The following is a 26,283-nucleotide window of genomic DNA, read 5'->3' on the forward strand; positions in this document are numbered from 1 at the left end:
TAGTTTATTGAAGAATTAAATTGAAAACGATGATTTTTCTTCTCTAATGTAACTGGGAGGTTGGAATTCTTCATATTCTCATAAAGTTCAACGACTGATCATTTAAGTCTTATTACTTAGCCACATCTTAATTCCTTCACATTATAATGACGAGTAGGAAAATAGTACAATTAACTGGAAAAAATAAAAACTCTAATAAAATTAATTTATTGAAGAAATAAATTGAAAACGTTGATTTTTCTTCTCTAATGTAACAGAGAGGTTGGAATTCTTCATATTCTCATCAAGTTTATCGACTGTATATTTAAGTTTTGTTATTTAGCCACCTCTTAATTCCTTCTCATTACAAATGTGAGTAGGGAAATAGTACAATTAACCGGAAAAAATAAAAACTCTATAAAAAATAGTTTATTAAAGATATAATGATTTTTCTTACGTAATATAACTGGTTGAAATTCTTCATATTCTCATTAAGTTTATCGACTGTAAATTTAAGTCTTGTTACTTAGCCATCTCCTACTTCCTTTTCGTTATAGTGGTGAGAGCAAATAGTACAATTAACTGGAAAAATAGTGTATTGAAAAAATAAAAACGATGATTTTTTCTCTCTAATTTAACTGGGAGATTGGAATTTTTCATATCCTCATGAAGTTCGTCGACTGTACATTTAAATCTTGTTACTTAGCCACCTCTTAATTTCTTCTCATTATAATGGCGAGTAGGAAAGTAGTACAATTAACAGGAATACTGTAATAAATTTTTATTGAATACATTTATTTCTTCAATAAACTATCTAGTTTATTGAAAAAATAAATTATAAGTGATGATATTTCTTCTCTAATATAATTTGGAGGTCGGAATTCTTCATATTCTCAACAAGTTCATCAACTGCATATTTAAATCTTGTTACTTAGCCACCTCTTAATTCCTTCTCATTATAATGAGTACGAAAATAGTACAATTAACTGGAAAAAATAAATTGAAAACTATGATTTTTCTTCTCTAATATAACTGGGGGGTTAGAATTTTTCAAGTTCATCGACAGAACATTTAAGTCTTGTTACTCTTAATTTCTTCTCATTTTAATGAGTAGGCAAATAGTACAATCAGCTAGAAAAAAATCTAATAAAAATAGTTTATTGAAGAAATAAATTGTTAATGATGATTTTTCTTCTCTAGTGTAACTGGGAAGTTGAAATTCTGCATATTCTATTCAAGTTCATCGACTGTATTACTTAGTCATCTCTAAATTCCTTCTCATTATAATGGTGAGTAGGAAAATAGTACAATTAACTGGAAGAATTGAATTAAGAACGATGATTTTACTTCTCTATAAGTAATTGTGAGTTCGAAATTCACATCAATTTCATCTACTCTCTTCTTTTTACTTTACCACCTAAGTAGGCATATAGTATAATTAAATGAAAAAATATGTATAAATTATAACAAAAATAGTTTATTCAAAAACGAAAAATTTTCTTCTAATATATTTTAAGTATTATTGCTTTGCCATCTTCACACAGTGGTGGGTAGCAAATCAATACAATTATATGAGAAAAATAAAGGCTATAAATAATGAGATAGTTTATTAAAAAATCAATTAAGCATTACAATTTTTTTCTCCATGTGTAATTGCGGCTTTGGAAATACGAAATTCTTCATGTTCTCGTTAAGTTCCTCGAGGGCAAGTTGGGCTTGCAGCCGCATAACATCGTCCTTATCGTCGTTGTAGATCTGCTTGAGCGTCCTGTATATGGGCAGGATGTCATCTTTCAGGAACGCTATCATTTCACTATCGAGACCGACGAACAACTGTCTTATAACTGTAACGGCGGCGCGTCGTGCCTCCGCCGCCTTATCGGTGCTAATTATGGCGTGAACACATACCAAAACCTGCAAACACACGACATTACAACAAAGGCCGGACTGCCAAAAGGGTTGTTGACTCGTTTACCTCCGTAACGATTGATCCCAGTTTGTAGCCCAACACGCGGCATATCTCGCCCAAATTCGACAGGCTCGACGACCTGATTAAGTGGTCGTCGTCTTTGGCGCCGTTCAGGAACGTGTTCAGGAGCAGGGCTTTGTATTTCGGTGCCATTTCGCCTGAAACAATGCGACGAAACGGGACTGGTTATTGGCGATGGAAGAGCATTTGAGCCGTCATTTAACTAAAGTTACGACACCGGGTATCTCATTATAGGTCGTGTAATTTCCCGACCGTAAAGCGGCTCGTCGCCGTCATCCGGTGCAAATGCATGTGTATTATTTAAAATTCGCCCGCAAACTATGGCAAAAACCTAATTAAACGCGGTCGTAACGGGTTACGGAATTCATAACTTGCATATGAACGATTCGACTGGTGCATTTCGTAATGTAGGCTTGCGGCTGGAATGATCGACTGGCTTTTTTTGGGTTTGAGTAATTTGTAATTCCGACGTGACCTTATGCAAAGTGTATCGGTTTCACCTAGTTTATTTGAGCAGTTGAAACGCTGAGGTAACGGTCCGTAATTTGCCCATTATTGTGTGGTTGGATCTGTTGTTTTTAACCCGCACTGAGAACTGGCGTGTTATTGCATATTATGCAACGACGCATAATAATGGTGGTTATTAAGTTTTTCGTGTGACCGTTTCGTGGTTTATATCGGTAACGGTCGTAGAGTCGGTGCAGACCGATTTGTGTCATACAGGCACCATTCGACAGCGCTCGTATACGTAAAAACACTGATTTATGTTCGCTGCCTACATGCATGTATAACTGGCGTAGTGCGGGAACAATGAATGCAAAGCGTAAAATTAAAACTACTTTATGTGCCATAAATTTTACGAGTTACGTGCTCATGTGGTTCCCATGTCACGTATAAACAATCAACCTTTTTCTTAAGTCCAATAAAGCGTTGATATTAAAGGCAGAAGGAGAATAATCCCACACGCTAGTGCTCGGTGAACTTACCCAGTATTTTTGTGGTCCGCACCAGTACTTCGCCCAGCTTCATCCTTACCTCGTGGCCGTCTTTTTTCGTGAAGTCGCTGTATTCTTCGCATAAGATGTTCAGGACTGTGTCTGGAAATATGTCGGCCATGGCTGCCAGTCCTCCGATGGCGCTTAAGTAAATGAATGAGTCGTCGTTCTTTAGATTTTGCTGAAAAGTATTAAATTTTATATATTTTATTTTATATTTACTTTATATTTTGCATTTTTCATTTTGTATATTACGTTTTACATTTTATATTTTATATATAAAATATATTATATTTTATACATTTTATTTATATAATACATTTTATATATTTAGTATATTTTTATATATTTTTGTATATTTTACACATTTTATGCATTTTATATATTTTGTATATTTTATATATATATATATATATATATATATATATATATATATATATATATATATATATATATATATATAATATATAAATATATATATTTAGACATTTTGGACATTTCACACATTTTAGACATTTTACATATTTTAGACATTTTGTGCATTTTATATATTTTATTCATTCTGAACATTTTATATATTTTGAATATTTTATATATTTTAAACATTTTGTACATTTTGAGCATTTTATATGTTTTATTCATTCTCGGCATTTTATATATTTTATATATTCATTATATTTGACATTTAGACATTTTGTACAGTTTGTAAATTTTGAATATTTTTATACATTTTATATATTTTTTGTATATTTTATATATTTATAAATTTTAGACATTTTGTATATTTTATAACATTTTGGACATCTTATATAATTTGTATATTTTATAAATTTTAGACATTTTGTATATTTTATACATTTTGGACATCTTATATAATTTGTATATTTTATAAATTTTATATATTTTAAATTTTTATACGTTTTATAGACATTTTATATATTTTAGACATTTTGTACATTTTAGACAATTTATGCATTTTATATATTTTATTCATTCTGAACATTTTATATATTTTAAAAATTTTATTTATTTATATATGCATTTTAGAAATTTTGTATATTCTATACCTTTTGGACATTTTATATATTTTAACAATTTTATATATTTTGGACAATTTTATTTAATAAATTTTATATTCTTATATATTATATATTTTCGACATTTTGTATATTTTATACATTTTGGACATTTATACATTTTATGATTTTTATACATATTAGACATTTTACAAAATTTATAATATATATATATATATATATATATATATATATATATATATATATATATATATAATTTTTATATTTTATATATTTATACATTTTAGACATTTCGTATATTTTGTATATTTTATATAATTTATATATTTATTTATTCATACAAATATGCATACATTTTATACATTTAATATATTTTATACATTAGGTATAATTTATATTTTTTATAATTTTTATATATTTTGTATATTTTATATATTTATATAATATATAATATATATTATAGATTTGAAATAAAAAATTTACCTGGAAGATGTTAAGGACGTATTGTTTCCGTTCTAAAGTGGACTTGTCCTTCTTCTCCACCAATTTTGCTAGAGTCATTAGTCCATGTCCTCTGACTGGCAAAAGAGGATCACAGACATCATCAATCGCCTTGTCCAGTTCAGTCTTCTGGTCCTCTACTTTGTACCTTGTGGCTTTTGGCTTGTTGTCTTCGAAATCTTCTAGTATGGATCCAATTAGATTCTTTAATTCTTCATTTGAGCACTCCTCTGAGATTTTTCGTAAAGGTTCGTTTAAAGTTTTGTCCTTACCTAAATTTTTACTATTAGAAACTAATGACTGGAGTATCATAATAATTGTGAATACTGATTGAAAGCCTTCAGAGTCGTAATCTGTAGTTTGGTGAGTTTTCAGTTCTAGGGTCCTATCTAAGACGTTCTTTATGTATTTAATAATACTGTCCGGATTTTTGACAATCTCCTTTTGTAATTTTTCATCCGCAGATAAATCAGAAAGTAATTTATAGACAGTCAAGCTTCTTTCGAAATAATCATTCATAAATTCATTCTCAACATTTAATAAAGAAGTGTTGCTTTTAGGAAAGTACTTTTCTCGTTGCGATAAACAATTTAACAAATACCCAAACAGGCAAACCAGAAGCTCGTCCTGGTTCTTAAGTATTTCCAGCACCATCTCCGCATTATCTGAAACGGGATAACTAACAACGTGTTCCTGACATTTAACCAACATCACACCCTCGTCCACACTAATTACAACATCGCCCCTAAACTTTATTAAAACATCTGAAGAAATGTTAAATATGAACAAGTCGAACAAGCTAAATTTGTCGCCGGCTTTAAAAATCTCCAACAAAACATCCTTGAGCTCGTTACTGGTCACTTTTAGTTGTGTACCAAAAGTTACGCAATAAAATCTAAATATCACGGAAAAAATCGGTTGCAAAATGCCAACCGGTAATTTTTTGGTGGCGCCAGTCCTTAAGTGGAACAGTTCGTGCAAAATACGAACGTTTTGCTGCATCTCCTTGGTAATATCCAGGCCGTCGGTCAATTTGTGTTGCTTATACGTAAACCGGACGAACGGACTGACGACTCTCCTGACGAAAACGTCCAGACACAGCTCTTTGTCCACGAAATATAGCGTTTTGGTGAAGTGCATGAAGATGCGCTCGAACACCAGGTCGTGCTCCGCCGTTCTGGCCAGCAACTCGACGATTTGCTTGGCGATGTTGTCCTTGAAGTCTGGGAACTTGGTACAGCACATCAGCAACTTCGTGATGATCTCCAGGGACTTCCACGTTCTCGTGCTGTCATCGGTCGTGCCGTCCAGCAAGGCGAGCGCGATGTTTTCCACGCCTCGCTTCGACCTCATGACGTTGGTCAGCGTTTGCGAGACGCATTTTTTGAACCAAACGGGGGCGTTTTCTTGAAATATTATCATGGTTTCCTTCACGAACATGGACGGATGGATTTTGTTGCACAACTGGTCCAACAACGCCTTGGACTGTTCCTGTTCCCGTAACAGTTGTTGGTAAAGCTCTTGGGTCATGCTGAAATCCGACTGTGTCTTTCCCGGCTTCAGCAAAGGACAAAAGGCAATTTGATAAAGTGACACCAGGATGGCTTTTAAAGATTCGGGCAGTATCAAAGGGCGTAGCTCAGGTAACGTTATAAATTCGCATAAAGTAAATGTGGTGTGTTTTAATACAGTGTAAGTTTGAATCACGTCTGTGTTGGGTGAATCAGATTTAATGGAAAAAGGCATGTTGGGCTGCAAGTTTTTTAAAATCCCAACGGAGACAATGTTTTTGACGCTCATCTTGGCTGTTTTCGTCTCCTGCACGCTCAGGATGTTATTTTCATCTTTTGACAGCAAATTATTTAATAATTTCAACAAATATAAATTCAAACTGATGTATTCCCATTCCGCGGGTGTTTTTTGAGTTGAAATGTTAAGTGTTTGATTAACGCCATCTGGTGTTGTTTGGAGTGTGTCATACGCCGCCGATATTTTATTTAAGGAATCTTCTTCGGCGCAGTCTGAAAGTGTAACGGATATTCATAGATGGCTAAATTGCATTTATAGGTTATGAACAAATACAAATAAATAAATGTTAATAACTAAATAAATCGACTTACCATTGACATTATGAAGTTGTAGTTCACCTAATAATTGTATTAGTTTCAATTTTTCCATTTTATTTCCGGTTTTAAGCACTGTTAACACATTACTTAAACTCAACACACCAGTTTTGTTTTCATTTGATCCAGTTGGAAAGTTAGATATCTACACCATTATTAACAATGGAAAATTAATTTATTACAATTACATTTTATTACTTAAAAATTACAAAGCGGATAATTTAATGAATTAATAGTTTCACAATCAAATTAATCACTGGTCAAACCCACCACGCAGGGCCAAAACTAAATGAAGAACTGAGCCTCCCTGCACTTTATAATCCTGAGCGGTTTTTTCATCGTTCCTAAAATGATTGTGGGTTATAAATTGATTCGTAAGTTAAACAATAAGTGTGTTAATTACATTTGTTTGCCGGAGAAGATTAAACGTTGTTGCTGCGGCGGTATTCCCTCCTTCTCCTCGACCCGCTCTTTTATCCGTTCCACTTTATCTGTCGGTTCGATGTCTATTTCAATTTCTTTGCCGGTCAACGTCTAAAACGAATCGTTTGGGTGGTGAATTTTTCTAACTTAACCTAGACACTGACCTTCACTTTGATGAGCATTTTTATTTGTTCGTTTTGCTATTTGGTTAAACCGTTTAACGATGATTTATAAACTGTACAGAACACACTACTCACTTTTTGCTAAGTGTTTCTGTTTAAAACAAAAAATCTCGATTGACAACTCTCTACGTCAACAAAGCAGCTACCTGTAATTTTGCCTACATAGGTCTCTTTTCAGAAAATCAAATTTTAAATATTCATTTAAAAATTAAAATATATAATATTTAGTAATTAGGCTCAAATAATTTATTATCTTAAATAATATGTAAGTGTAGATTTAATTAATTAATGTATTATTATAACGCTTGTGAAAACGTAGATGATCTACAAATCAAGGGCGACTCGTGATGCACATTATTCAGTTGGAGAAGCGTTTGACTCATCTGGACAAAAAAAACAAAAACAATATTTTATTTATTTTTGTTTATGTATACGCATTTATTTAAATATTCTGTTTTACGGGATAAAATATATTTTTTAGCAGTAAAGTTATGTCAATAAAATCATTTTTCATTTTTTTCGCCATTGCTACCAACATAAATTTATTTTTAGACATTAATAGGTTAGCAAACAAGGGTTTAATTCACTTAAAAACGTTGAATCCTTAAAGGTACGACAATTTTATTTATTTATCATGAGTATGAGTTAAATAAAATTCAAAATAATGCAACACAGATTACATTTATTTAAATAACAACCATTAAAATAGACTGCATCTATATCTAAAGATAAATACGAAATAAACAAAAAAATATAATATTGGAAGACAAAACATTTATGTATAAAAGTAAATGCACACAATTAACACTCATTAGCCACAAACCTTAACCATAAATTAATACTGAACATGTTAATGAGTTCACATAAATAATGAGCATATTGGAATTTTGTTTTTTATTAATATGGACACGATTCGAAAATATTTATTAACTTGTGTAAATTTTAGGTGTACTAAATTAACAGGTGTGTCCGTTAAATAAATTTGAGCAACAAATATAAACTAATATCACATAAAATCTATCATTATAAACCTAATACTGGCACTAAAAATTAATATCCATCTATTCTTGTATAAGTAACATTTTAAAAAATATAACAATATTTATTTCTATAATCTAATTAAATAAATTTTACTACAATCCTTCAACTAAATAAATTGAGATCAAACTTTGGCATGTTATAACAATTTTTTTATTTATATTTAGAAAGGACGTATAAGCAAAATTTATCTGTTTATGATATAGTAGTTTTGATTATCATACCATGAATACACCACTGCTCTAAATCTTTTCTAAACACGAGTATTACTTATGTGATTACATAAAACATCGCCCTCGTATATTACGAACAGACACCAAAACAACGATTTAACATAATTTTAATCTGTTAATAATAGACATGTCAGTTTCATAATCAGATATTGAGGCATGTTTTGCTAATAATAACACTTGTGTTTGGTAATTTACCGAAATTGGTGATTACTCCGAATCATGATGTATGTTTTGAAGTTGAAAACTATGTTTTACTAAGTTGACGTTAAAAACAGTTTGTGAAGAAGAATGTTTTGGATAAGTTATCTAGCAGTACTGCAAACTTTATCAACCAATGGAAATGTTGGATATGTTAATTGCTTAGCCAGTTATCACCAATTTCCGCCAAAGGTTCAAAAACAATCTACTCCACGTACATTGGAAACATATCAGTGAAATATTATCAAAAGTTCATTATAAAATACATATAATCTGAAAACCAGATAACACCATTAAAGTCGGAACGGATTTGTTTAATTTGTTCTCGTATCGAAACAAGTATACGTAAAAAATCTAACCGTCAGCTAGGCTGGGCGTGACCCATCCATATTTGTCGTGTGTCTTAACTAAAGATCGAAAACTTTCCTCGGCTGTTCTCCTACTGAACACTTTTTGGCCCTTGTTCTTTCGCTGTATGCGCCCCTGGCCCTTCACCACACTGGCGGCGAACTGCATGATAACAGCCTCCACCGTGTAGGCGCTGGCCCATCCGCGCGGCGTCAGCAGCTCCATGCAAATGGCGCCGCCCTCCATCACGAAGCCCTTCTCTATCCTGGGCGAGATCACGTGCATGAAGGGCGGTGCGAACGGAAAGTTCTCCGGGAACACCAGATGCAGCAGGATGTGCGACAAACCGAGTTCCTTCATGTCGTTAACTAGATCACTGTCACTGTCGATTTTGTACAGTTTCACGTGCCACTCGAACAGGTTGTCGTCCACCAGTTCGACGGTGAACACCGGATCCTTCTTCGAGTTCTGCAGCTTCTGCAGGTCCCTGAACTCCTTCATCAGCCTCCTGGCGCGCACCGTCTTGTTGGACGGCACCTCCTCGCCCTTCTTCGCCTTGGCGCTGAAGCCGGGACTACCTTGGGGGGCAGCGGGCGCCACCTGGTCCCTGCATCCTCTCAGCAATCGCCTGGCCGGTGATCCGCTGCCCGACGGCGTCGGCTTGCTCGGGCCCTCGCCCTCCTTGTTCGACGACTTGAACAGCTTCCTGAAGATGGAGGAGACCTTGTCCTTTGAGCGTCCGTTCATTTTGTTCCGGTTTGTACTTGGTGATTGAGCGTGATTGATTTCTTACGGGGTTTTTATCACATACAGGTTCTGGGGACAATAAGGCATCGTTAGTAATGGAAATCGAAAAGAGGCTTACGTGCCCGATGTGTAAATGAATATGGTTTAATCAACAAAACTGCGGGGCGTTTCGGATGGTAACAAATTCTGTAATTAACTCCCGGCTACAGAGACTAATCTAATTAGGGGTGGCTTCTAAAAGGACCGTTTTATCTTTGAAGGCACGAAATTGCTAATTCACTTAATATTGTTAATACAAACCGGTGGGATACAAAAAGGTCTCTTTATTTTTACTTCATTGTACAAGAAATGTATCCTAATAAATTCCACTTAATATTTTTGTCTTCTTAATTCAACTGGAAAATTGCCAATATAACTTTTCTGAGAAGTAATTTGAAAGTAATTTTGTTGGCACAATACCTCTGTCATTGTCTATTCCTTTGACAATTTATTTTCGCAATGTCTCCAATTATTGATACTTTCTAATGAATGTAATGGAAAATTTTAACGTTCGTGCACGATTAAATCTTAAACCAACATTTACAGGGAGTTTTATCAAAACGTGCGTGGTACAGGACTTTATCGGTGCTTAACATTTTAAATAAAAAGTTTAAGTGCCACGTCAATCACGTGCAACGTTTTCTCTAAGGACTGAGCTTAGAGCAAGTTAAGGAAGTTTCAAAGCTTTTCATGGTTTCTGGAAAGTTTCACATCACTACGAGTTCCGAGGGAATAATATTGTGCCGAAGCATTTTAGAATATTATAATTATAAAGTTCACAGGCAAGGCGTTGAAAGGCCTTTACAAATGTAGCCAGTTTCAACTCGTATTCATAAAAAGGTTTGTTTTATTAAAGGATATTCCAGAATTAAATGAGGGTCTGAAACATCCTTGTAAAGGAATAAATTGGAAGGAATGGAAGTGGACGAGCTTTAGGGCCAATAAATTTTGATTACTGATAATTTGATCGTTCCCAAAGGTTTTCGTTTACACAGATCTAGTTAAAACCTTGGTTTCGTTATCACCGGATGTGCCCAAAATTAATAAAATAATCACGATAAACAAATTGTTTATCGAGTGTACTGTATCAGCATATTTGTACGGAATATTACATTTATCCCATATGTCAGATCACTTCATGTTTGCACAAGGTCCTTGCACCAGCACTCACATCAGCATCATGAACATCAGCAGCAACGAAATCAACACACAGCACATGCTCCAACACTAAAACGGCTGTATTAAGGAAAAAGCTCGAGGAATAAAAGTGTTTACTTACGGTTTTATGGTGCGGTGTCCATTGATGGATGTGCGACAAGACGTCCACGGTCTGGTCTCGACCTGACCCCCGATAAACACTGACGATGTAAAAGGCGACGGACCGATTTCGCGCACTGAGTCGCGATCGATGGCGGCGACGCTTCAGTTCCGACGTCGAAGGGGGTTGCGGCGTCACAGAGAGGATTTTCCCCTTTTTTCGCACACAGACGGCAGCGGGAAAATTTTATGTTAATCCAACGCTTCCGACTTCATTTCTGTCTGGATGACGGACGATGTGTGGTTTGGGGGGTTCACTCGTGGATCCGTTTCAAGGTTACGTTTGTGATTTGTTGACCGGACCGTAGATAAACGGCAGAAAGGAAAACATTCGGACTTTATGACTTAATGCACGTCTTCGATATCGCGGTGTCAATAACATCTAGCCTATTATTATCCAGACAACAGCATCATCATAAATTATTGACGTCTTTATGGATGTAAATAAAAAGTTTCACGTGATGTTTAATAAACGTGCTTGAAATATGTCGAGATAAATGGAATTTGTAAATTTATTCACTAGTCTTAAAATGTTGAGGAATTGGAAATTTTCTTCGTATTCATAATTATGCTAATTTGGAAATTAAGGAAAATGAAGTTGATTTGTTAGTTTTTACATTTATCCAACAAATATGTTAATTATATGTATATTTTAGAAGTAAAGTTGACTTCGTAATTACAACGATTTAAAAATAGAACAAAATAAAAATGTGAGGAACTGGAAAAACTAATTTACATATTTAGTTCAACATTTATTTGAATAATTTTTATATTATGTTTTAACCTTTTTAGTAACAAGAAAGAGGCGTTCTGTTTCTTTGTGACAATGCAAGACTACTTGTTCCATTAGAGACTCAAATGAAGCTTATAATGTTAAATTGGGAAGCTTTAACACTTCCACCATATAAATATATATTTATATGGTGGAAATATATAAAATATATATAAATATATATTTATTTTACCTAATAAATGGTTTAATTCTGAAGAAGAGCCAATACTGAGGTTATTCTTTCCTTTAATTTCTGGAACCCAGCTTGAAAAATACTGGCAATTGATTGATTGATTGATATAAAAGTGACACTTAATGTCACAAAATTCAATTGTTCAAATATAATTTATTACTATTTTATACAATATATAAAAATTACAACCTCTGTTTAAATAAAATTAAACAATATAAAACATGAAATAATTTATTATATTACACAATTACTTTCGAAACAATTATTTATACTGAAAATAATCTTGAAAATTTCAGAAAAATACTTTTTGGAATGCTAGATCAACTTGTGTTTTGGGTTAAAATATTTAAGGCAAAAATGGTTCAGACATCCATAGAAAACAGAATTGTTGGTCGGCCAAATAAAAATTCTAGTCTGTAACTACTTGCTATTGACTAAATAAACTATTTAATTTTAAAGAGGAAGTCAAAGCTAAAGTAGATCTTTCCTTCAGTTTCAAGAACGAGAATTTTATTATTTAGATTCTTTAGCTTTTTTAGATTCTTTAGATTCTTTAAATTCTTTAGCTTATTTAGATTTTTTAGATTCTTTAGATTGTTTAGATTCTTTAGATACTTTGGATTCTTTAGATTATTTAGATTCGTTAGATTATTTAGATTCGTTAGATTATTTAGATTTTTTTGATTTTTTGGATTCTTTAGGTTTTTTGAATTCTATAGATTCTGTAGATTCTTTAGCTACATTAGATTTTTAGATTCTTTAGATTCACTTTAGATTTTTTAGATTTTTTAGATTTTCTGGATTCTATAGACTCTTTAGATTCTTTAGCTTTTTTAGATTATTTAGATTCTTTAAATTTTTTATATTCTTTAGGTTTTAATATTCGTTAGATTATTTAGATTTTTTTGATTCTTTGGATTCTTTAGGTTTTTTGGATTCTATAGATACTTTAGATTCTTTAGATACTTTAGGTTTTAAGATTCGTTAGATTATTTAGATTTTTTTGATTCTTTAGATTTTTTAGATTCTTTAGGTTCTTTAGATTCTTTAGATTTTTTGGATTCTATAGATTCTTTAGATTCTGTAGATTCTTTAGATACTTTAGGTTTTTAGATTCGCTAGATTATATAGATTCTTTAGATTCTTTAGATTGATTAGATTCTTTAGCATAAAGGGCATAAATTTGCTTGAAAGTCGTTGGCAAATTATTGATTGATAATAAAGGTGTTTACTTTGTTGATTACTTTTTCCAACACTTATGTCACAGGAAGGGTTTAACAAATAATCAATTGTTCAAATATAATTTATTTCAACTTTATACAATGTATAAAAATTACAATCTTTAAATAAAATTAAACAATATAATAAAAGACATAATTTGGCATTCATTTAAATACTACCGTTTTATACAATATATTATACTAAACAATTAATTTTAAAACGATTATTTATACTAAAAACAATCTTGAAAATAATAAATAGTGTTTAAATTATGAAAAATTACAATAAAAATAATCTTTGGTAAACTATCACCTAAGCTTTACACTTAGGCAAGTATTGCTAATAAAAAATATGTTTACTCGCACTACCAGTAAAAAAATCCACCATGATTGAAAAAAAGCACGCATATTACCATTCAAAATAAGTTCTGAATGTCTAATGAAAAAGTAGAAGTGTGTAGTAGATTGTAATCACTTTATTTCGAAGGCAATTTGTTAAAAACTTTTGTGGGGTTAATTCTTGCCAAAAATTGGAAGAAATCAAGGTATACAAATTGAGAAGAAGTAACCGAAAAAATATTTAAACTGGGACTAGTCAGAGGAATTATAATCAAAGAAGATATTTAGGTACGAAGAAAAAATAAACCTTAAAATCATATTTACAGTTACTTAACACTAACCACTAAAATTAAAATTTCAAAACAACGCAGTGATGTAACTGTTTATGTGTGTAAAGGCTTTTAAAATTAAAGGAGTTAACTAAATTTCAGAAAAATACTCTTTGGAATGCTAGATCACTCTGTGTTTTGGCCTAAAATATTTACGACAAAACTGGTCTAAACATCCATCGAAAACAGAATTGTTGGTCAGCCAAATAAAAATTCTAGTCTGTAACTACTTGCCATTGATTTAATAAACGGTTTATTCTAAAGAGGAAGTCAAAGCTAAAGTAGATTTTTCCTTCAATTCCAAGAACCCAGAATTTTTCTCACGTGGCATGAATTTGCTTGAAAATCGTTGGCTAATTGTTGACTGATTGATAATAAAGGTGTTTACTTTGTTGATTACTTTTTCCAACACTTATGTCACAGGAAAGGTTTAAAAAATAATCAATTGTTCAAATATAATTTATTTCTACTTTATATAATGTATAAAAATTACAATCTCTGTTTAAATAAAATTAAACAATATAAAAGAAGACATAATTTGGCAATCATTTAAATACTACCGTTTTATACAATATATTATTCTACACAATTACTTTAAAAACAATTATTTATACTAAAAACAATCTTGAAAATAATAAATAGTTTTTAAATTATGTAAAATTACAATAAAAATATTCTTTGGAAAACTATAGTTCTTATATGAAATACACATCACCTAAACTTTACACTTAGGCAAGTATTGCTAATAAAAAATACGTTTACTCGCACTACCAGTAAAAAAAATCCACCATGATTGAAAAAAAGCACGCAAATTACCATTCAAAATAAGCTCTGAATGTCTAATAAAAAAGTAGAAGCGTGTAGTAGATTGTAATCAGTATATTTCGAAGGCAAAAATATATGGCAATTTATCTAATCACAATCCAAATTAACAGGGTACTTAGAAAACTATTCAACAACGACTAAAAAGCTAGTACCAAGTCAATTTGTTAAAAACTTTTGTGGGGTTAATTCTTGCCAAAAATTGGAAGAAATCAGAGAATACAAATTGACAAGAAGTAACCGAAAAATTATTTAAACTAGGACTAGTTAGAGGAATTATTAATCACAGAAGATATTTAGGTACGAAGAAATAATAAATTAAACCTCGAAATCATATTTATAGTTACTTAACACTAACCACTAAAATTAAAATTTCAAAACAACGCAGTGATGTAACTGTTTATGTGCGTAATCGCTTTAAAAATTAAAGGGGGTAATCTAAATTTCAGAAAAATACTCTTTGGAATGCTAGATCACCCTGTGTTTTGGGCTAAAATATTTAAGGCAAAACTGGTCTAAACATCCATCGAAAACAGAATTTTTGGTCCACTAAATAAAAATGCTATATAGTCTGTAACTGTTTGCCATTAAATTTGAATACTAGATAATTGCGAGTTTCCTCAGAATGATGATCAGTGCACGGTTTGATTGTATGAGTTTGGAAGGTTTCAATGTTGTGATTTATTTAATTTTTTTGTAGGAATAACAATGTAAAACAACATTTAAACATTAACCGTTAGTACGCAAGATCAAATCTTTGATTTGATTGAAGCTTTTACTTCAAAAGTATTGATAACTTATGTACAAAATACATAGAAGCAATTTTGTAATTGCTGTTGAAATAAAACAAGTTTCCTGAAGTAAAAGCCCAGACAACGAACATTCGAATGGAACAGAACGGATCTCCGTTCCATTAGGGCGACAGCAGGGCGCCTATAACCGCAGGCGCCCTTCCAAAATCGCCGGACAATTTCCTGCAACACGAACAAAACATGCATGACACCTAGGGCCGGAACGTGGCCACTGCCTGACATCGGATGTCATAAGGTGTGTCTGTGGATCAGCATATTGACCCGTCGTTTGGCCCTCTTCTTGTACGACACGTTCTTGACGTTCCTCTTGTCCTTCGCACAGTCACCGTTAATATGTACAACGTCCACATCTGCCGCACTGTCGCCGTTCGGCACCGTACCACCGTCGTTGTGCACGTCCGCACTGACCACGGCCTCGGCGACGGTGCCCGCCTTGCGTTCGCTGCCGCCTGACTCGCTGTCCGTACCGTCGTGGATGGCGGGACGACGCACGTCGCCGTTGAAGCTGGCACTGTCGCGGAGCTGCCGATCGCCGAACGGCTGCTTCTCCTCGATAGTTTCGTTGATCACGGCCAATTCGTCGTTGCACTTAGCCTTGTTGTGGTCGTTCTCCTCGTGCGTCCAGATGATAACTACTCAATCCCCCCGATGCGGACGGATTCGTTGCGGCTCGGTGTTGTTCTTGTAGATGTAGACCTGCAGCAGTATCAACGTGTCGACCGTCACCTGGATCAGGCCGCACATCCAGAACTGTTTCGGCGCCTCGCGCAGGAAAAAGTACAACGTCTTAAATATGTCACCGCACGTCCACATTATCACCATGCTCAGGCTGAAACAAATATCGACAAAGATCTCTTTTAAACTGTCGACGATCAATAGGACTAATAAAAGATTTCTACCGTCCTCAAAAAAACGACACGACAAAATAGGACGGTCCAATAAAAATAGCAATGATTCAACTGCCGGTTTTAGCTCTAATAAGCTTCGATCGAAACCCGCTCGTAAATTATCGACGCAAACACTCCACCGGATTTTCTTTATGTTCGATGCAATAATCGCAGTGGTGCCCATTGAAACTCAACGACGAACAATGTCTCAGAACTTGAAGTGAAGTGCCACTTCAAGCATTGCCTCCAACGTTTTATCCGAGATATACTATGGGACCCATTTAGGATAGGAGAACACTCCAGTAACTTTTTTATTTGAAACTTACAATGTATCCTACTTCAAAATGTTTTATATCTGTAACATCCAACTGAAGACAACTATAATAACAATGTTTATTGTAATAGGTTTGCAAATTTTAACAAAGACATATTTAATGAATAAAAATTAATTTCACAAAATTTTAATTTTTTTTAAAAATTTATAACTTCTGTCTTTGTAATTGAACAAACGTTCTCAAAAATAGACTTTAAATAACAATAGTACAGATCATATTATTATTCTTCCAATAATGATAAAACAATGAAAAAATGTCAAAAATATCTGAGAGAATAGAAGTAATAACTTGTATTAATTATCACAATCAGTTTCCTTATCATTTCTGAGGCAGGAAAATGTTCACTGATTGACAAAAATAGACTATGAAAGATACATAAATAAAAATAATAAAAATCACATTATTCTTTTTAATTTATTCCTTTTGATCATAAATAAACCATGGAAAAACGTAAAAAATATCTGAGAATATCAGATAATAATTTGCATTAGTTGTAACAGTCAGTTTACTTATTATTTCTGAAGCAGGAAAGTATTCACTAATTTAAACCACAAAATAATTAAACAAATATTGTCAAAAATGGACTATGAAACATAAATAAATAAAAATAGTAAAAATCACATTATTCTTTTTAAGTTATTCCTTAGTTCTCACAATTCAGTTTACTTATTATTTCTGAATCAGAAAAGTATTCACTAATTTAAATCAAATAATAATTAAACAAACATTGTCAAAAATGGATGAAAGATGAATAAATAAAAATAGTAAAAATCACATTATTCTTTTTAATTTAATTTTTCTGATGATGAACCTTAAGAAAATGTAAAAAATATCTGAGAATACCAAATAATAACTTGCATTAGTTCTCACAATCAGTTTTTCTTATTATTTCCGAAGCAGGAAAGAATTCACTAAGTTAAACCACAGAATAATTAAACAAACCTTGTCAAAAATGGACTATGAAAGATAAATAAATATAAATAGCAAAAATTACATTATTCTTTTTAATTTATTTCTTCTGATGATGAATAAATCTTGAGAAAATGTAAAAAATATGTGAGAATACCAAATAATAATTTGCATTAGTTCTCACAATCAGTTTACTTATCATTTTCGAAGCAAGAATTCTGATTATATCAGAAAATAATTTGCCTTAGTTGTCACAATCAGTTTTTTTGTAAAAATTACATTTTTCTTTTTAATTTACTCCTTCTTATCATGAAAAAATATATAAATGTATAAAATATCTGAGAATATCAAATAATATCTTGTATTAGTTCGCACAATTAGTTTATCTATCATTTCTAAAGCAAGAAAGTATTCACTAATTTAGATCACGTTGAATTGAAAGACAAAGAAGTAAAAATGTCAATCACCACATAGTCTAGATATTTCTCCACGTGACCATTATTTATTTTTGTCATTGCCCAATTTTTACATAATAAACGTTCTAATTCTAAAGAGGTCAGAACTGATATTGATATTCTCTTCAGTTTCAAGAATACATAATGTTTTTCAGCTTGCATGAATTATCTTGTTATTCTGTCAAATAAAAGTTATCTTAAAGGTTTTAGAAGTTAAAGTTATTTAACAATTTTGTGTCATACATAGAGTTTTTATTGTCTCGAGCCAGCCAGAAAAGGAGGGTTTCCAGTGGACCACCCCTCACATGAATGAACGAAAACAATCGACTCAGCTCCAACTCAGAACATTTCCTCGCAGATTAAATAAACAATTAATAAACGAGGGTAGTCAATTTAACGGTGTCATCACATCCTTTGATTAAAAGTCGCAGCCGCCCGCACCAAATTGCTTTCCGAAGGGTTTGCCCGACACGTCAATAAAACCGGCAGTAATTAAATTCATCATCCGTCAATTTAACATTAATCAAACGACGACTTGGTTATCACTTAACGTTGGTACAAACCTCATGCCTTCGGTGGACTTGCTCCTGAAGTTCTTGATGAACTGCGGCATGCCCAGCATCGCCTCGGTGAACATGGCGATGAAGCCGACGATATCGACGAAGACCTTGTACTCGATGAACAGGTACATCAACAGGGACGCGACTATCGTGAACACCAGCATGCAGTCGATGTACGACTGGAAATCCGACCAGTTCCAGAAATGTTTCGCTTCGAAGTCTGAAAAAGCAAGTGAACCGGTACTTTTGGGGAACGACTTTCGGTCGCCTCCCTGAAGGAAGCGACTCTCTTCGACGGTCCCTTTCCGCGATCGTTCAAAAAAATTGTAATTAATGTATCAAACTTCCTTTGGCAAGTAAGTTTCCGGTTAAGCGTCCCTTAATTACATATTTAAGCCTAGGAAGTTCCAAGTTTGCCCAAAGTTTCAACGTCCCAAATTAATATTTTACATAAAATCTAAGCGATTAATATTATTTGTGCACGTGTTGATAAAATCGACTACATGTGCACGTACCAATGAACTCTTATCTATGCAGCTATGTATTTACATCGGCGTGCAGCATATTTAATATTGAACAACACGACCTGTTTAATATTTTATCAAACCGAAAGCAAATTAGTAGTCTGTGTACTGATATGCAGAAAAAAACCTTAGCACGACCCAATTTATTCGTAAGGGTTGCAATTTATATTTTATTCATGGAACACTTGACATTCGCCCACGTCGTTCATCAATATTTATTGTCTGCGTCCTGTTTATTCGATGCTACACGTAGGAGACACGTTGATGCTGTTTGAAGTTACGGCATTTACGGTACGTAAAAATGCTAGAATGCCAGAGGTGAATAAAGAAAATTAGGCCGATGGTAGTTGAAAGGTCCCCAAATGTGAACAGTCCTATTTATACTGCAACCTTTTTGATGTTTATTAAGATCGTGGCAAAATGTTAATGTGCTTCGTTTCACTATTTTCAATCATACGATAAAATATTCATAAACACACTTTTTTATCCTAAATTATCGTTTCCTATTTCAACACAATTCAATGTTGATATGATACTGTTACACAATTTCAAAGGAGAATGATAGAAATTAACTTATTCTCTAATATGTGCAGTGGCGGCTCGTGAGGCTCATTATATATAGAACAAAGATCAGTTTTTTTATCAAATTTAGTCCTGAAAAAATAGTAGAAATAAATTTGAAACTGTTCGAGAATTTAGTTTGTGAGGTTTGAAGCTATCCCATTGGCTAGAGGCACGTCTCAGCTCCCCCACCATTGAAATTATAGCCAGATCTTAAAGCGCATGCGTGAATATTGGAACCAATAGAAATATTCAAGATTTATTTATGAATTGACATGAAGAGGCAGATATAAAAATGTCTCTGGAAACCTTGTGCACAAATTATTCATTGAAATTTAATGAAAAAACTGTTATTGCTTGTTAATTTGTCAGTTTTACAACATATTACCTTTGGAATAGTCTATTTTAAAGATAAGAAACCAAAAAATGTATTTTTAATACGTTATGTCAATAGAATCATTGTCATAGGTGAGTCACTGCCTCATCTGAGTAGCCGCCACTGAATATGTACAAAATAAACTATAAGTTATAGCTGTGTTAACTAATGTTAGCAATGATTTCCTACAAAAATTGCATAGCATTCGCATTCCACTAACAATAAGTAAATAACTAAAACTAAAGAGAAGAAAACCCGAAAGGCAGAGCGTGCAAGCATATTACCACAAATATTGTGAGAAGAGGGTGGCGGTTTTAAATTTAGTAGTCGCTTTACTTCTTGGGGTTTAGCTGTTGAAAGTAAGAAAAAAATAGAAAATAAAACAAATGTCAAACGAAAATGAATCAATTTGCGACAATTTCATTTTAAAAATAAAACTTGTTTCAAGAAAATTTTATGGGAGAAATGAAACTGTTGCAAATTGATGTAAAATTGTATTACTTTTTGTAAAGAAAAATTTGTAATAGAGGCAAACTCATTTTTTATAACTAAAGATGATTTTAGACCAAATAAATAATTGTGTCTGAAAATTTAGAAATAAAAAAAGAATTTGCTGATCACCACAACCTATAAAATCACTGGTGGTTACTTTCAAAGGTAGCAATAGATAAGCTTGTTAATATGGTATGATAAAACTATCATAAATACATAATAAATTAGACTTAAGGCAATTACCATTACTGATTACATATACTTCTAAACTACAAAAAATAATACACATTAGACCACAGCAAATGTCTGTGTGATTACCAAAACACCTTAATGATTATTGATTGAATCTATAAATAACTAAAAACCAAATCCATACCTGTGAAGATTCTTTGTCTGGCTTGCACCAACTGGTTCCTGTGCCTGACCCTAACACACAAATGTATCATCACAAACATGGTAAAGTTCATGATCAGACTCTGGATCAAAAGAGGATACTCAAAGTGGTTGCCAAACCTGCAACCAAAACACCAAATCACCAAAACCCAAATAACATAGACAACCACAACAATTTACCAAAACATGATCCTCAACGTGTTGGCGATCAAGAGGGCCAGGCACACCAACAGGGAGAAACCTTCAGCGTCTTTAGTCTTGCTTATCTGTCTGTATTGGGGTATGTAGGGGATGACACCCCCCAAAATCATGGCGCCGGCACTCACCCATCCGACTACGTGGCCCACGGTCAGAGAAAGTTCGTCAGAAATTACCCAGTCCATGTCTGTCGTTAGTTTCGTTCCGTATTAAAAAAAAAACAAATTCACATCGTGTGCCCCAGTTCGACGGCGGATCGCAGGTGTCTGTGTGCGTTCGGCCAGCTGTCAAATGTCGGGGAATGTCACAATTTATGCGCATGACTATTTGAACTGAGTGTAGCAACTTTTAAAATGTTGAGAAGTGAATGGGTGTTCACTAAAAGGGATTATATTTTATTCATTTATATTTGCTGTATTTTCTAGGATATTCTGTTGTCAATATCAACATAGGACATGTCAATATTACGTAAATTTAATATAATTATTTTTTATGGACAGCACATCATATACAGTAGTGCCATAATTATAGCAACTTAATATAAAAAATAAGGACCACACTACCTGAATTGGATACCAATATCTATAACATTTATTGTTTTGTCTAAATTGCGTATTTTTTATTTTTCAATGGACAAAAATATGGAACTTTTTACTATGGTTTTTTATTGCTCTCTGTAAATTTAAATCGAGTATTTACCAACGGTATATTGCTTATTATATTTATTTACTCATTGGTAGAAAAAAAATATAATTCAGTGTTATTAAGACCAAAAAAACAAGCCACAATGGCTAAGAGTCAATTGTTTCTTGTATCATTAAGAAATCTGGAGTTCGAAATACTTGATAGAAAATAGATAACTGGATAATTCTAATATAAAAAACAACTGAATCTTATCGTCAAATGAAATTAAAGCAAGGACTGTGAGAAGATGGTTAGTAGATGGGGGTTTGTTTGACCCCAGCCCTACATGAGAAACTCAGGTTTCTACTAAAAAAGTGAAGGACCAATTTTGATTTAACTTAAAAAAATGATGGTTCTGTTTATAACCTTAAATATTATTTATTTTATATATTTTGATATCTCCGAAATTAAATTTCAAATTCAAATTTATTCTTTTAGTCTAGCCTTACTTAACCTGAAAATTTAAGTGACATTAATTAACACAATGTTATGTTATAAAATTATTTACACTAAATTAACTTAATCAAATCTAAAAGACTAGCTTACATTATGATGTTTATTATATCAATTACATCATGTATCATATGAACTATACAAATCTATCTATTTTTTAAACTATTCTAGTTAGACCAGTTTCAGTGTCTGAAATGCCTTTGTCAATATCGTAGCTTTTCATTTTAAAAAACATTGACAAGTTCATTGGTTTTCTTAAGCAAATAATATAGTGGCATCCAATAAATAATCACGTAAAAAAACAATTGTTAAAACAATCCTAATTCAGCCTCAAACAGCTTGTAATAATTGACACTGTCGGTTTCTCAACCACCTTCAAATTAGGTTAGAAAACATAAAATGCCGATTTAAAAATAAATAATCGACCAACTTCATCCACCACAAAATGTAAATAATCCACGAAACAACAAAACAAGTTTTTTGTTAACTAATGACTAATTTGTTACAGAATCATGACTTTGGTAAGGGTGATCAGACCGGTCCTCCGATACTCCAGTGCCTTCGGTCCTCGTTCGCCCCTCGCACGCTTCAAGAGCACCAAAAACACGGGCGCGATCACCACGTCGACGCACGGCGGTTCCGAAATCGACGTGAACGTTAAACCTCTAGGCGAAAAAGTTAAGGAGACCACCAAGACTGCCTCGTACTTGGGTGTCATATTGCTGGGTGTAGGTGTAACCGGTTCGCTGTTCTATGCCGTTTTTAACGAATTGTTTTCAAGTAAAAGTCCGAATAACGTGTACGCCAAGGCGTCGAAAAGATGCATTTCGGATCCCAGAATTGAGGATAAATTGGGACTGCCAATAATGGCTTATGGGGAGGAGAGCAGGAGGGGCAGGCGACAGCATGTCAGTCATGTTGTTTATGAGAAGGAGGGCAGGAAGCATTTGAGGATGAAATTCTATTTGAAGGGGTCTTTCACTAAGGGAACTGTGCACCTAGAAATGGTTGAGGTTGGTCTTATTTGAATCCCATTCAATGTACACTGTTTTACAAAGTAAATATTTTTTTCTAGAATGACAGTGGAAACTATGAATACAGATATTTGTTTGTGGAAGTCGAGGACATGTTTAAAAGTACTATTGTACTGGAAGACAACACCAAGAAAGTGGATGCTACACCAACATTACAGTTGGATTCCCTGCAATTTTAATTTTAAGTTATTGAAACACAATTATATTAAAATATTTTATTTAATTTTTAGTGGTGTCTCATAAAAAAGAACTAATTTGTTATCAAAAATGTACTTCTTTATTTTTGATATAATCCAGGCAATTATTATATAAATTGCCAAGTACTGAATCCAGGCCCATTTGACTATATGCCAGAATTTCGGTTTAAAAACAACTTTGTGTTCTGCATATCTTACTTTTAAGTCGATTGTAAATAAGTCAGATTTTGTTGTTTTGAAGTTTGTAAATATATTAGATAATCTAGTTGATACTGAAAAATAAATTTTTGTTACTAATTGTGATTTTTATTACCCTTAAACTTACAGTTCCTTCCACTGTATTCATTTATTATTTCATCCAATGAAATAAAGTCTGTGTTACCCAAAATGGGCTGGTTATACAAGTGCAGCCTCTTTTTTCTATAACAGTTCAAAGGGAATGCTTGGAAGACTTCTAAGTTACTCATAATGAAGAACTTTGACACAGAAACTGGCAAAAACTGCTGATATAATATTCCTGATTCCATGTTTAGAGGACAAACTGTCTAAAATGGGATTAAATGGAATAAATTTGTTAAGTATAAAGTTAAAAACGAAGCACTTACATGTAGAGTATAATCCAGTGGAATAACTATTGTAAATGAAGTAATTCGTAGATTGTAAGATAAATTTATGTCAATGATTACATGCAGCTCATCTATTTTGGTGTCCTGATTGTCGTCTATTTCACGTACCTAAAAAATTCCTTCATAAATTAACAGTTTTAGTTTTACTCAAACAATAGTCACTTTAATATTAGTACACATATCCAGTGGACTTAAAAGTTCATTATAAAATGGGTTTGTGCCACAAAGAATGGGATGACTCAAGTTGTTAGTGGTGGCATAAAACATGTACTCTCCCTTGAATTTAACGTTGGGTTGCTCATAAAAGTGGTCACGTTTAAGCCAGAATCCTACAAATCAACTATAATAAGTCAAAAACACATGTGCTTTGTAGCCTGAACAACCTCCTGTGTTGTAAGCTAATATAAATGGTAAAACTAAACCCAATGTGGAAGTGATGAATACAAACAGCGTGCCTTTAGAAAGAAGGGTGGTTTTGTAGTCCACCTTCAAGTATTTAGTGTGTATCTTGAGCACTACCATAATAATAATTCTCTCAAATTCTCTACAAACGTGTCACAAAAGCATTTTGGCAGGGCATTCAAACAGCGTGTTTGTTTGAATACAATCACGTTGTCCTGGCAACCACATATTCTGGCTGTTATACACACTAATGAAACTGATTGGGAGTGTAAGGGAAAATCCATCCCTCAAGGTTCAGAATGTAGATCACGGTCGATGGAAACGCAGATGCAGTTAGTCACAAGCATCAATGTTGATTTTCTCGGAAAGTGGTTGAATAATGCAGGCAGCCGTGAGAAATATGGCACGTTTCAAACCGCGAATAAAATCATCGACACCGTCGAAATAATTAATGGACATCACGATCTAATCTCTGAACTTAATTTGTATTTACATACTTAATCAAAAAGTTAGGTTCCATTCATTTTTTAATTGCGGTCTATTAATAAACAATAGTAAATAAAATCTTACGTCATGTACTTATATGTTGTAGTTTATTGATAGTTTAGGTAAAATTTATTATTCAAATTATTTGTTCGCATCATTAATTGTGGTTAATCAATGATGGAACATTGAGCATTGTTTTCTTTACAAATTTATGAAGAAGAAACATCCAAACTTGTGAGTGAAGTCATCTATTAATTTATTAAAATTACATTGTTTGATGAATGAGTCAAATGTTCTGTATGAATGTTCCAAGAAAATATAAACAGTCGAATATGTATGTTGTAAAAACTTACATCATAAACTAAAACTTTAATTTATTTTTTGGTAGCATTAAATGTTTTATACTAAATTTTATCATTTTTGTGTGATGCACAACATTGTTTACTCATTAGACAATCAGGAATATAGTATTTTTAACTGGCCATTTTTCTTGCTAGTTTACACGTTTTGAATATTAAATATATTTATTAAACGTGGCGACTTTATGTGACATTGAAGTTGATATAATATAAATGAAAAATTATTAAATACAATACGTCAATAATAGCTCGAAAATTGATTCTAAATACTGATACATGTTACGATTATAAATACGTAAAAGGTTATCAATGTAATTCTAGAGTTTACAATTTAAATTATTCGAGGAAAATAATATAATTTTATTGTTTAGTGATAAATTATGTCAGTAATATAGACAAAACATTTAACTAATATATCTTAATCACAGAACACCTTAATTAAAGTATTGAAATATAAAGCAGTAAATCAAAAACTTCAGCAAGTCAATTTACAAGTGACATTCATTATTTATATTCTTTTATATTCATGTAAAACTGTCTAATATTGAAATAAAATGTGCTTTGTAATCGTTTAATTGATTTAATTGGAGTAATAAATTTAGAGCAGAATATTAATATTCAAAAAACCAAATATAAAAGGTCCCGCTAATAAAATTTAAATATATGACGTAGCTAATTTAAGTTGAAATTTTCGCAACAACATTAAACTAAACTA

At 32.6% G+C, this 26,283-nt stretch overlaps 6 protein-coding genes across 11 annotated transcripts; 1 reads left to right on the forward strand and 5 right to left on the reverse strand.

Moving 5' to 3' along the window:
• Positions 1–1,569: 1,569 nt before the first annotated feature.
• LOC109597879 (transport and Golgi organization protein 6 homolog) lies at positions 1,570–6,739 on the reverse strand. Of its 2 annotated transcripts, none has more exons than XM_020013663.2 (5): positions 6,623–6,739; positions 4,485–6,523; positions 2,956–3,145; positions 1,955–2,106; positions 1,570–1,893 (listed from the first exon to the last, which is right to left on the reverse strand). In XM_020013663.2, the coding sequence occupies exons 1-5, from the start codon at positions 6,678–6,680 to the stop codon at positions 1,597–1,599; spliced, it is 2,736 nt and encodes a 911-aa protein (XP_019869222.1). In that variant the 5' UTR covers positions 6,681–6,739; the 3' UTR covers positions 1,570–1,596. The 2 variants fall into 2 exon arrangements, 1 of the variants encoding a protein (XP_019869222.1); XR_007547835.1 differs by having other exon boundaries at positions 1,754–1,893; positions 3,005–3,145.
• A 56-nt stretch (positions 6,740–6,795) lies between these two features.
• LOC109597880 (NEDD8) lies at positions 6,796–7,373 on the reverse strand. The gene is made up of 3 exons (XM_020013665.2): positions 7,213–7,373; positions 7,029–7,159; positions 6,796–6,969 (listed from the first exon to the last, which is right to left on the reverse strand). Exons 1-3 carry the CDS (start codon positions 7,228–7,230, stop codon positions 6,879–6,881), a joined length of 240 nt encoding a protein of 79 aa, XP_019869224.1. The 5' UTR covers positions 7,231–7,373; the 3' UTR covers positions 6,796–6,878.
• A 519-nt stretch (positions 7,374–7,892) lies between these two features.
• LOC109597871 (ubiquitin-conjugating enzyme E2Q-like protein CG4502) lies at positions 7,893–12,233 on the reverse strand. Of its 4 annotated transcripts, none has more exons than XM_049966619.1 (3): positions 11,113–11,466; positions 11,005–11,060; positions 7,893–9,863 (listed from the first exon to the last, which is right to left on the reverse strand). In XM_049966619.1, the coding sequence occupies exon 3, from the start codon at positions 9,792–9,794 to the stop codon at positions 9,054–9,056; it is 741 nt and encodes a 246-aa protein (XP_049822576.1). In that variant the 5' UTR covers positions 9,795–9,863; positions 11,005–11,060; positions 11,113–11,466; the 3' UTR covers positions 7,893–9,053. The 4 variants fall into 4 exon arrangements, with proteins under 4 accessions (XP_049822576.1, XP_049822574.1, XP_019869211.1 ...); XM_049966617.1 differs by having other exon boundaries at positions 10,946–11,060; XM_020013652.2 differs by lacking the exons at positions 11,005–11,060; positions 11,113–11,466 and adding an exon at positions 12,116–12,233.
• A 2,215-nt stretch (positions 12,234–14,448) lies between these two features.
• Positions 14,449–21,618, reverse strand: LOC109597881 (solute carrier family 66 member 2). Of its 2 annotated transcripts, XM_020013666.2 has the most exons (5): positions 21,310–21,618; positions 21,113–21,249; positions 20,529–20,594; positions 18,787–19,003; positions 14,449–16,466 (listed from the first exon to the last, which is right to left on the reverse strand). In XM_020013666.2, the coding sequence occupies exons 1-5, from the start codon at positions 21,510–21,512 to the stop codon at positions 16,274–16,276; spliced, it is 816 nt and encodes a 271-aa protein (XP_019869225.1). In that variant the 5' UTR covers positions 21,513–21,618; the 3' UTR covers positions 14,449–16,273. The 2 variants fall into 2 exon arrangements, with proteins under 2 accessions (XP_019869225.1, XP_019869226.1); XM_020013667.2 differs by lacking the exon at positions 20,529–20,594.
• Positions 21,619–22,703: 1,085 nt separating this feature from the next.
• On the forward strand, positions 22,704–23,721 carry LOC109597874 (mitochondrial import inner membrane translocase subunit Tim21). Its single transcript, XM_020013655.2, has 3 exons — positions 22,704–22,911; positions 22,973–23,477; positions 23,540–23,721. The coding sequence occupies exons 2-3, from the start codon at positions 22,977–22,979 to the stop codon at positions 23,675–23,677; spliced, it is 639 nt and encodes a 212-aa protein (XP_019869214.1). The 5' UTR covers positions 22,704–22,911; positions 22,973–22,976; the 3' UTR covers positions 23,678–23,721.
• LOC109597864 (transmembrane protein 231) lies at positions 23,700–25,228 on the reverse strand. Its single transcript, XM_020013644.2, has 5 exons — positions 24,705–25,228; positions 24,484–24,650; positions 24,301–24,429; positions 24,021–24,240; positions 23,700–23,967 (listed from the first exon to the last, which is right to left on the reverse strand). Exons 1-5 carry the CDS (start codon positions 24,841–24,843, stop codon positions 23,714–23,716), a joined length of 909 nt encoding a protein of 302 aa, XP_019869203.2. The 5' UTR covers positions 24,844–25,228; the 3' UTR covers positions 23,700–23,713.
• Between the last annotated feature and the right edge of the window lie 1,055 nt (positions 25,229–26,283).

The sequence above is a fragment of the Aethina tumida genome, chromosome 4 (genome assembly GCF_024364675.1).
Source record: "Aethina tumida isolate Nest 87 chromosome 4, icAetTumi1.1, whole genome shotgun sequence".
Lineage (NCBI taxonomy): Eukaryota > Metazoa > Arthropoda > Insecta > Coleoptera > Nitidulidae > Aethina > Aethina tumida.